Below are 12,630 nucleotides of genomic sequence, written 5' to 3'. Positions count from 1 at the left end.
ATTTTTCTAAAGTCGAAAACTACTAAAATAAAAGGGACAGAGTTTAAAAAGCATGGGTGGGGGCAGGGGTAGAAATATTTAGTATGTAACTATTATGGATTTAATTGTGGTTCTCAAAAACTATGTGTTGGAATTCTAACTCCTACACCTATGGATAGAATTCTATTTGGAAATAGGGTTTTCTTTGTTATGTTAGTAAGGTCTGTCAGTAGAGGGTGGGTCCTAAACCTAATCACTTCTGAGTTACAAGAAGCAGCATAGACAGAGACAAGGAAGCACAAATGGGGGAACACAGATGCCACGTGTGTATCACCAAGGAACCAAGGAACTCCTGGGCTAAAGAAGCTGAGACAAGGATCTACCCCTCAGAACCTACAGAAAGAGTCTTCTAGAGCTGATGTCTTGATTCAGACTTCTAGCCTCCTAAAGTGTGAGAAAATAAATTTCTGTTCTTTAAAGCCACCCACTTGTGGCATTTCTAACAGAACTCAGAATCTAAGACAATGACCTAGGGAAACTTTTGCACGTAAGTATAAGGAGACACCCGTTTATTCGTTCAGTTTTTATTGAGTGCTTATTTATGTAGTAGAGACCTTTTTTATTATTATTATTATTTATGTATTAGAGACCATTCTAGGCCCTATAGATACATCAGGGGTCAAAACAAAATCTCTTTGCTCTTTGAACTTACATTCTCCTGCGAGTAAGACCAAAAATGAACACACAGCAACAACATACACATCAGGTGGTCATAGGAGCTGTGACTAGAAATGAAACAGGTTATCAGGATAGAGAGGGCCAAGGAGGGATGTGTAATTTTATAAAGGATGGTCAGGGAAGGCTTCCCCAGCTTCTATAAGAAAGATCTGAGCAACTGTGTTTGCAATTGCCCTGAAATAGAAACAATAATCATCCCCCAAAAAGAGAATGGGTGGTGAAAACGTTAATTGCTTGACTATTAGTCAAGAGGTTATTGGTTCGAACCCCCCAGAAGTACCATGGAAGACAGATGTGGCAATCAGCTTCCAAAAGGTCACAGCCATGAAAACCCTATGAGTAGTTCTACCGTGACACACATGGGGTCACCATGAGTCGGAATCGACTCCACACCAACTTACAACAACATGAAAATCACAACCACAATACTGGGGGAGGGGAATGACACAGCAGAAGATATATACAGTAATACATTCATTCATGAAAAGTTTAAAAACAAGCAAAACAATATTCTAAATGTTGCAAGCCTACATATATACGTCAAAAACTGCATAAAAATGCACTTGCCAAATTGAGTGTGATTATCACGTCTGGTACTGAAGGAGCCCAGGATGCCTCAGGGAAAGCACACAGAGGAGTCAAGTACACTGGGCTTTGTAATTAAATGTTACGCCAAGGGGTGGCATAACATTTACATCACATTTTAATATTCATTTTTATATTCTGTACAATCTATTTTTAATATCAATTTATCAAAAACTGTGTAAGGTAGCTTATCTTAACAAAAAAATTTGTTTAATTTGCAGGTTCAGTTTCTAAAATTATTTGACAAATGTATCACTCTGTGTGTGTGTGAGAGAGAGAGAGACAGATGCATACGGCTTAATGCTGATGCACATATTTACTATACATATACAAGTGTATGTGTGTAAATGTATGTATGTATCCGTGGGTGTGGGAGTGTTGGTGGTGCAATAGCTAAGAGCTCACCTGCTAACCAAAAGGTCGGCAGTTAGAATCCACCAACCACTCCTTGGGAACCCTATGGGGCAGTTCTACTCATTCATATAGGGTTGCTATGAGTCTGAATTGAGTCAACAGCAATGTTTTTTTGTTAATATACGTAGGTTTGTTTGTACGCTAGCCAGTGGCCCAGCATCAGTAGAGCACGCACTTTCTATTATTTTTTCTACAAACAGTGAAGGAACGATTTGTGTTAGTTTGACCCCACACTTGCATCCCGCTCCCCACCCCGGCCCCATGATAAGAGGCGTGCATCTGTATGGCAGCTGGCCAGGTTAAAGTTTCATCCTTTAGAACTGGATACAACTATTTCCTTACCTAGGGACTGAAGCTATCTTCATCAATTTATAATTATTCAATCTTTTTTTTTTTTTTGGTTGGATGGTACTTAAAGAGAATGTTAATATTATCATCTGCTTCAGCCACTTCATTTTATAGAAAAAGAAACTGAAGTCAAGAGATAACTCAGAGTTAGTACAGGGTCCTACACAGCTAAGCAGTCCCCTGGTTCTTTCCATCAGTACTTGTACCCTTACTAAATCTACGTTCAAGTGCAGAGGCAACAGACACAAATCTAACATGGAGACAAAAGCACCCTCATTCTTCTCTACAGAATTGAGAGCCTGAACCATTTAAAGAATGCATTCACACAAACACAAACCAACAATGCGAACCACAGTAGGCTAATCAACTACTCCGCAAAAAACTAAGAGCAAGAAAACTGGGATGAAATTCTTCATAAGATCTTTTCTTTATTGTAATTCTTATTTTGTCATGTGCAATATTAAGGGAACAAAGAATAATTTAGAAGGGGGTGGACAAGAGCATTTTCATGCTTTAGAGATGGTAAAGCTTTCCTCAAATCTTTATTATGAATTTAAAAGATACTTCACTACAAAATATCAGGCTTGCAAGAATAGTATATGCAATCCACTAGATTGTCAGTCTGACTAGAAAATCATATCCATCAGAATACAACTCAATTGGACAAACACTTAATGACCATTTACTGTTTAAAACCAACACCTGTTGTCATCAAGTCGTTTCTGACTCATAGCGACCCTATACAACAGAATAGAAGGGCTCCATAGGGTTTCCAACGAGTCGGTGGTGGACCTGAACTGCTGAAAAGCCAAGCTCTTAACCACTGGAACACCAGTGGTTTACTGTTTACCAGGCATTAAAGATCTAACAGAGCGCCTGCGTGGCACAAACGGTCAAGGACTGGACTACTAGCTGAAAGCTTGGCAGTTCAAACCTACCCAGAGGTGATTTTTGTCATACTTTGATGATTTTGTTTAGTTATTAAACTAGTCGATTCCATAGTTAAACTAGTTAAAAACTATCTCCAGGGGTACTATTATTAATATTGTTATATCTGATGCCTTTATCTCAAACAAAATTCTGTAACAGGTCTTCCTGTCTTGAGTATCATGTTATATAGACTATCAAAATGTATCATAATGTTACACCTTCTCTCTTAAAATCAGCAATTTTCCTATTAATCAAAACAAAATAACATATAATATACTTACATTCAACGTGCATCTTAAGGCGTAATTTCAATCTGCCAGAAATTCAGTTCTGAGAATTATTATAACATTTTTATTATTTAGTTCCAAGATTTAAATGGCATCTAGTGCTGACAGGTCCGCATTGTTCCTGTGAGTATTTATCATCACCCCTATACAAATGGGAGCCTTGGTAGCATAATGGTTAAGAGCTAGGTCGGCAGTTCAAATCCACCAACCATTCCATGGAAACTCTATGGGGCAGTTCTACTGTGTCCTATAAGATCGATACGAGTCATAATCGACTGGATGGCAACGGGTTTGGTTTTGGCTGTTTAATTACAAATACTGGGATGGCGGAATATTCTTCTCCAGTGAACAACTGGAACTCATTCAAGTCTCAAACCTTCTCATTTAGCACGTAATTTCTCCTCCACATCATCTCTATGCTGCAGGGAATGACAGCAAGAAGTTTAAAAGGAAAAGACACCAGCTTACAAGTAGTTAATCAGTTCAAAAGGCCACCCAGCCGAGTTTTAAATCTAAGATATACTGGGTCATACACTGGATTTGTAATTGGATTGCAGAAAGCTAATATTCCTTACTGTAGTCGCTGTTTTCGTCCTTGGTCCCGTCAATGGTACCATCCGGGTGCATCTGCAGAAAATATCCCTGCTGGCTGAATAACCTTGTCACAATTCCTTTCAGCTGGGGTTCTGTAAAACCAAATGAAATGATTACTCAAATTTTTATTTTGTTTATAAAATGTACACTTACAAATTGTTAAAAAGATTCTCTAAGTAAATGCATAAATACCAATGGCTTCAATATCAAAATAAGTATTTGGAAAGGGGGGCATGTCAGTAACATAGCTTTTACTTTTTCTTTTTCCCTACTAGAGACAGAATCATAATACTTTGCAGCAGTAAACCAAATGTAAATAAATAAAAGCTAATTATGATTAGGAAAATACAGAGGCGTGCTGAAAAGTGAATTATTTCTGTCCCTCAGGCATCTGGTGTCTGACTGCAAGATGCTACCAAGTTTATGGCCCCATTCCAGAATTACTGTTTAAGCCAAAACGACATTAAAATTCCTAAGCTTCCATCAGTCATAACCAAGCCCTGGACAAGTTGTATTTCTGCTGGATGTCCATCAAAAACTGAGGGGTTTTGAAATTCTGTTCTATATTTTCCCCCTTTTGATCATGATTCTTTTATAGAATCTGTAATCAAAATGTTCAGTAATTGTAGCCTGGTACCATCCTGTTCTTCGGGTCTCACAGCAAAGGAGGCAGTTGTTCATGGAGGCAATTAGCCACACATTCCATTTCTCCTCTTATTCTTGGCTTTCCTTCTTCCTCTGTTGCTCCAGGTGAATAGAGAGCAATTGTTGTGCCTTGGATGGCTGCTGGTTGCACAACTCAAAGAATGTAATCAATGTCACTGAATTGTACATGTAGAAACTGTTGAATTGGTGTATGTTTTGCTGTGTATATCCTCAACAACAAGAACAAAGTAAATAAATAAACCACACTGATGGGTTGGAGAGGAATCATAGACAAAGTCAAAACCCCCATTGTCCTGAGACATCACTAGACAGTACACACAACCACAGATTTTACCCTCACTAAACACCTCGCCAGGGAGGAACTCCAGTACTACAAAAGTCATTTTCCCAGGGCAAATAATAACAAAAGAAAAAAGAATCAAGTCACATATATTTCTCTAAGTATTTCAAACTAGAAGGGGTCCTCAGCTTTCAAAAACTCCCTACAAACTGACACCATCAAACTGATTTTTGTATACCACCTATGCATTTGTGCATGTCAGCTAACAAGTAAACATTTGAAGCTTTCTCATTGTGTTGCTGACTGCAAGCAACAACACAGTTTCCTCAGCATTGCCACCGTCTTTGTTTCTAGTGTTGGGCAAAAATTAGACCATTCCAGTACATTTATAGCCCTAATTATTTTGTAAAAATGAGTAGAAAACAGAAAAATGTTGCTTTCTGGTGATAAAAATTGAGGCAAAGATGGAAATCATATGATTGCTGAAAGTAGAAATATGTTCTCCTCAGAAGGGTAACCATTGAATATATGCTAGTCAACTTCATTCCTCAAGCCATTTATTCAACCAATATTTGCTGAGTTTTTTTTTTGTCAGACAATATACACAAGGTACTGTTGCTAAATGGAATCCTTTTTTTTTTTTTTTGGAAGGGGTATTATTATTTTTAACTCTTTTTTTATTGTCCTTTAGATGAAGGTTTACAGAGAAAACTATTTTCTCATTAAACAATTAATACACATATTGTTTTGTGACACTGATTGCTAACCCCGTGACATGTCAACACTCTCCCCTTCTCGACCTTGGGTTCCCCATTACCAGCTTTCCTGTTCCCTCCTGCCTTCTCATCCTTGCCCCTGGGCTGGTGTGCCCATTTAGTTTTATGGGCCTGTCTAATTTTTTTTTTTTTTTTTTAATCTTTGGCTGAAGAGTGAACCTCAGGAGTGACTTCATTACTAAGCTATAAGGGTACCCAGGAGCCATACTCTCAAGGTTAAACTGAACATTTCTTGATGTTTATTTCTGCCCCATAGAGTTTCCAAGGAGCGCCTGGCAGATTTGAACCACCAACCTCTTGGTTAGCAGCCATAGCATTTAACCACTACACCACCAAGGTTTCTTCATTTTTCAAAGGGAATTGTAATTAAGGATTTGATGTATTTAATTCTTTGGGAATGGACCTACTCCTGCATAATATGTTTTTTGTACATATGATTTGATCACACATACTCGGGCTATGGAGTGACACCTACAGAAACACGTCTTCTTCAAACTAGTCATGTGAAGCAAAAGAGATGCCAAGAAAAGCTGGGAAGGAGGAAGCAGGGTAATGAAAAAACTACTGGAAATAAGTCACTCTGATTAATAACTCTGTGTTAATTTATGAGTTAAATTCAATTACTTTAGGGGCTTGACTTTTCTTATCATAAAATCTGGAAGTTAAACTAAGTGACCTTTAAATCCCTTCTCTACTTACCTTGAGCATATTAGTCTACTTTGCCCCCAGTGATGGCAAAATCAATGGAAGGATTCATCTCAATGCCTTTCCTCTACAGGTCACCCAATCCCACAGCCTAAGGACATCTCGGAGGAGCATACAGCTAGCTAACCTCGCTGCAAACACTACTCCGTGCACCTCTGCCATGAGGCCAGGTGATTGACAGGCAGCTTCTGATGTGGCACACTTAGTTCCAAATCTGAAATCAGAAGACCCAGCTTTGAGCCACAATTACTGTGTGGTCCTGGGCAAATTATTTGACATCTGAGTCTCAGTTTTCCTATCCATATAATGGGAGAAATAATTGCTATCCTAACTATAATCATTAAAAATTTCAAATAAGTAAATGGATATGATAGTAGGATTTAGAAAAGCCCATAACGATGTAAAATCTAAGGACTAATTTTTCAAATATGAAAATCTAGGAAACATTGTAAGTCAGGTAAAGAGAACATTCTGAGAACAGACTCTGCTGATTTCTATTTTAAGAAAATATTAATTGAGCTTCTATAATCATTAAATTAAAGGCACAAAGTGGGCTAAGAGCAGGATATAGTAAAGGAGAAAAAGGAGGAAAGGGAAACTGTGTTATAATCCATATTTTATTTCTAATAAGACTGATAAGACAACTTTAAGAAGTCATATTTTTTCCTTGGTATAGCAGCTGAATCACGAATGCCTGCAAATAACTGTTTTCTACAGGCTCCTCTTTCTGTAGCTGTAGCTAACCATTCCTTTACCGCGGGGAAGTCACGGCCCTGTGGAGGCACTGGGAATTCAGGTTTGTAACTCCTCTTAAGGATAATGAGCATTAGGCTTTTATACCAACCCCACTCCACCCAAGATCAGAGCCAGAACAAGCTTGGAGTTTGAGTTTTAATTATGTGATAATCCATACGAGTGAACATCCTGCACTATTGAAGTTTCAAAGAAGATCTGACGATCTATTGAACAAATGCCCTGCACCAAGAATGTGTTTGAGAATGCTGTATAGCTTGTTGGACACTCCCAAACCCTACCAATGTTTCTACACTCAGCTCAAGAATCACCTCGTCCACGAAGGCTTGGCTATCATTAGTGAGATTCATTTTTATAAATGGAAAAAAAAAAGAACATGTTTTACTGTATTTTAAAGAATGGGGGAAAATATGAGATGACTATTTGGTGCCTCTAGCATCCGGGGTACACCCAACAAATACACGTGTTATTTGACAAAGACTATGCTTGGGGCTCTACAAGATGAATAAAACCTACACTGTTCTCAGAGAGAACCCAGTTTAATATGTAAAACATAATTAAATACAACACTAGGGAGGGATAGCTGCTAAATGAGGGAAAGAAGCAGAGTGGCATGATGGCACCAAGGAGCAAGGGACTAATTCTGTCTGGAGGTTAGGCAGAGAGACCTCACCTGGACTTTGGAAATGAGTGGGACTTTCATAGGCAATGAAACCAGAGGAAGGGCATTCTAGACAAATAAGCAATGGATAGAGGCAAAAACTAGCATGGTGGACTCTGGAAATAATGCAGTCTGGTATACACAGTATATAGGGTAACCTGTTGCTGTCAAGTTGATTCCGACTCATAGCAACCTTATAGGACAGAGTAGAACTGCCCAATAGGGTTTCCAAGGAGTGGCTGGTGGATGTGAACTGCCAGCCTTTTGGTTAGCAGCCAAGCTCTTAACCACTACCCCACCAGGGCTCATATATACGTAGAGTTTATCAAATACTGATATGCAGATAAGTGGCTGTTCTTACCAAATGTTCACAGGTCAACAATAACATTAAGGAAAATAGAGTCAATGGAGTAAAAAGAAAATAATAATAATCTAAATTTGTTCAATTTATATAACTATCCTTGACTCTAAGATAATGTTCTTCACTATTTTGCTTTTTAATAAAGGAGAGCCATATTATTAGATGGTGGGAGGATTGTTTTGTTGTCTTTTGTGCTCTACAGTAGTGTAGCAAGTACTGCTAGCTCTTCACTCAAATATATCTCCTCTTTTTCCTTGGCACCTAGATAGACCATATGTCCTAACCTCTCTGTCATATGAATGAGTGTCATATGGAATGTAAATGGAAGTGATGTGTGCCATTTTCAGGCCAAAGATTTTAAAAGCAAATGTTCTTCTTCCATGTTTTCTTTTCTTATCGTTGGCTGGATTTAGATGACAAAGTCCTAGGTGATGCCGCAGCAACAAAATGGAAGAATATCGGGTACCTGAGTAACTGCTGGAGAAAAGCCAGCAGTCACTAAAAACACCCACTTTGGACAGTTAGGTAAATTATAAATAAACCTCTACTGGTTTTTGGCCATTGTGCAATTTTGGGTCTATTTCTTGTAGCAACTGGTTTTATTCTACCTGGTTAATTAAAAAGTTGGCAAACCTACAGCAATACCGAATTATTATTATTATTTGTTCATGAAATTCCATACGCTGGTAACCATGGGTATCAGTTACATTGGGGTATGAAGATGAAGCAGATTCTGGAAAGACTTAACATGACTCCAGTTAGAGTCTTGGCTGCCATATTAGGAGCTTTACATTTTACATTATAGGCATTGTTGGGAATCTGTACTTTAGAAATACTAAACTGGCGTCTTTATAGAGGATGGATTGACAGAAGAGAGGCTGGGGACAAGGAAACCAGTTAGGTGAATTTGGTAAAAAAGACCAGTAAGGATTAGCCACCTGCCTAAAGGCTGCCTAAGGAAGTGAGTTTTCCGTCTTTGAAAGAAGTAGTGATCTTTTAAGCCCTCGGGACAGAAAAGGAGGGAATGGATTGTCAAGAAACTGGGAAGATCAAATCAACAGAATAAATAACTTATTGAGTATGAATGATGAAACAGAGAAAGAAGGGACTGCCAAAGAAAAATGAGTGGAAAGAAAAAGGTTAAAAAAATAAAATATTATTTTGAAAAATGAGTGGAAAGAAAAAGGTTACACAGGACCAAAATCATAATGAAGAGATTAGTGCAATTTAAACATCGGGATACCAAAAGAGAATCCATACAGATGCTCATCATAATAGTTTTTTTTCTCTCCTTTTATCTGTAGACATTTGAAATAATCTTGAATGCATTCTTACCCTATTTATGCCTTAGATAAACCAAAGCTCAAACATTAAAAAAATAAATAAAGTCTACTCTTTTATTATTATTATTTAATTCCTTGGGTCAAGAACATCTAAAAATTTTTAAACATTAAAAAAAAATTAGCGATAAAAAGGAATAAGCTCTCAAGCCATGCGTAAATATAGATGAATCTTAAAAGCATACTGCTAAGTGAAAGAAGTCCATATGAAAGGCTATATACTATATAATTCCATTTAAAAACATTCTAAAAAATGCAAAACTAGAAGGTTGTTAAAAAGATCAGTGATTTCCAGAGACTCAGAGAATGAGGGGATTTTTGGGGGCTGTGGAACTATTCTGTATGATGCTGTAATGGCAGATACATTAAACTACACACTTACCAAAACTTTACAGTGCTTTAAGAGTGCAACTTAATATATGCAAATTTAAAAACCATTCAGCATGTCAAAGAATCCCAAAATGCAATAGAGACTATGACAAAATATGGGTGAAATAACCTCACTGAAGGAAGTAGGGGGAAAAAATGATGACCCAATTAACTTTGGAAATGTTTAAAATCTATAAGACTAAACGCAAAGGGAACCGTACATAAACACTGTACTCTAGTTGATAAAATTGTTTCCCATGAGAGTATGGGCTAACAATTCTGATATCATTATTCATGTATACTGGCATTCAACAATTAAGTAAATAAACAGTGGCTAGAAGGAGCCAGCTTTTTCACTGTTGGAGTAGGAGGTTATAGACAAGCAAGGGGAGAAGGCAGGAATGACCCATGTGGTATTGCATTAGATGGAGACATCCACAGGAATTTGTGTTTAGTTAATATAGATGCAGATGCCTACATACAGAAATATTTACAGATAGGTATATACACACTGGTTAGTGTTCATATATATTTCTTTGCTTTATTGAGAAGGCCTAACAACAGCAACATAGTATAGTATAAATATGATATGAATAGTATGCACATATTGATAATATGTATGATAACACAGAATGGCACTTTACCTCTAGGGCCTTTCTTTAAAACACACGACTCCAGTCTAATCATTAGAAAAACATCAGACAAATCCCAATTGGGGGTCATTTTACATTTACCCATACTATGTCTCAAAACTGTCAAGGTTATCAAAAACAAGGAACTTCTAAGAGAATGTCACAGCCAAGAGGAGTCTAAGAAGATATGATGACTTCTGGATGGGAACCTGGAGCTGAAAAAAGTCATTAGATAAAAACTAAGGAAAGCTGAATAAAGTATGAACTTTAGTTCATCATAACATATAGATATTGGTTCATGAATTGTGACAAATGTACCATACTAATGTTGTTGTTATTAGTTGCCATTCAGTTGACTCCAACTCATGGCAACCTTGTGATAACCAGACAACACAATGAAAAGTTGCCTGGTCCTATGCCATTTTTATGATTGTTGATATGTTTGAGCCCATTGTTGCAGCTATTGTGTCAATTCATCTCATTGATGGTTTCCTTTGTTTTCGCTGGCCCTTTACCAAACATGATGTCTTTTTCTAGTTATTTATTATCACACTGATCTAACATGTAAGAGGTCCTCAGTTCAAAAATGAGCAGAAACCATGTTGATGTAAGATGTCGATGACAGGGAAAACTAAGTGTGAGAAATATGCGAGCTCTCTGTACTATCTTTACAACTTCTCTATAAATCTAAAACCATTCTTAAAAAAATGTGTATTAAAAAATAATAATCACAGCCAAAAAAGCAAGTAAGAAATTTTACCCTCAAAGAAGTTGAGTGAGAAAGAAGGTAAAGGATTTCAACTCATGGTCAATACGACTGCCCTGCAGGATGACATGACAATGTGAACAGGTTTGAATTCAAAGTCAATCAGAAAAGCTGAGACCCAAAGGAATTATCTGGGCATTCATGTCGACTTGAAGTATAGGGCCATGCAGCAGTTACCTAGAAACACCAGTGAAACTCAAAACAGATACATGGCGGCCAGAGCACACATTTCAAGAAAAATACGAGATTACAAAAAAGAAAATGAATTTTAGAAATGGAAGAGGCCTGGGACTCCAACCCCTTCCTTCATTAGCTGCATAGATAAAAGACACTAAAACTGAAATGCTGATCTAGAGCCTGTCTATTCAGGCTGAGAGAGGGGAAGTGTCTTGCTCAATGTCACCCAGTGTATGGATTGAATTAGGTCCCCCAAAAATGTTTGTGTCAAATTGGCTGGGCCATGATTCCCAGTGTTGTGTAGTTGTCCTCCATTTTGTGATTGTAATTGTAGGTCAAAGAGGGCTCTGGTGGGACTGTAACACCCTTACCCAGGTCACATTCCTGATCCAATGTAAAGGGAGTTTCCTTGGGGTATGGCCTACACCACCTTTTCTCTCTTATGAGATAAAAAGGAAAGGGAAGCCAGCAGAGAGGGGGACTTCATACCACCAGAAAAGCAATGTGGGGAGCAGAGCATGTCCTTTGGACCAGGGGTCCCTGCTGAGAGAAGCTCCTAGTCCAGGCGAAGATTGATGAGAAGGCCAACAGGGAAAGAAAGCCTTCCCCTGGAGCTTACAGCCTGAATTTGGACTTTTGGCCTATTTACTGTGAGGAAATAAATTTTTCTTTGTTAAGGCTATCCACTTGTGGTATTTCTGTTATAGCAGCACTAGATGACTAAGACACTCAGCTAACAAGCGGATGAGTTAGGACAAGAACCCATCTCCTATATACTGACAGTTCAGCATCCTTTCCTTTTCAAAGAGCAGCCAAGACACAATCCATATTGCATGCAGGCGAGGGGCTAGGAGGGGAAAAATGTAAAGAGAGGAAAAGGAGGAGCACCTAGCTGTGCCTCAGCTACTGGAGTGTGGGAGCAAGGAAGAAAAAGGGTTACAGAAAACTCTGTAAGAAATGTGTGTGTGTGTGTGTGTGTGTGTGTGTACTACTTGTGATATAAAAATTGGAATGTTTATCTAGAACTAGCCTATTCAGAATTTATACCCAAACAGAAAAAATGTCCCCATGTAGGCTCCAGTCTAAAATGAAAAATGTAATTACGGTGATCCAAACTTTGTTATGGAGTCCATATCTAGAAAATTAATAGTGCTCTTTGTAATAGTGATAGCCATAATTTCAACCCATCTACTTTGTACTCTCCTGGCAATTTTAGAACAATTTCTTTAATTGTACCAATTAAATAGTACAATAACACAGCAATAATAA

General features: G+C 37.9%; 1 protein-coding gene across 4 annotated transcripts in view; it reads right to left on the bottom strand.

The window, feature by feature from the left end:
- The window catches only part of FGF12 (fibroblast growth factor 12), a 605,554-nt gene that overhangs the window by 220,865 nt on the left and 372,059 nt on the right, over window positions 1-12,630 (bottom strand). For all 4 annotated transcript variants that reach the window (XM_049880303.1, XM_049880311.1, XM_049880293.1 and 1 more), the window contains one exon: window positions 3,857-3,967. In XM_049880303.1, the coding sequence (XP_049736260.1) occupies window positions 3,857-3,967 (111 nt within the window). The remainder of the gene's footprint in view (window positions 1-3,856; window positions 3,968-12,630) is intronic.

This window comes from Elephas maximus, chromosome 1 (assembly GCF_024166365.1).
Source record: "Elephas maximus indicus isolate mEleMax1 chromosome 1, mEleMax1 primary haplotype, whole genome shotgun sequence".
Lineage (NCBI taxonomy): Eukaryota > Metazoa > Chordata > Mammalia > Proboscidea > Elephantidae > Elephas > Elephas maximus.
Note: the sequence above shows the minus strand (reverse complement) of the source record. Positions and strands in the feature narration are given on the sequence as shown.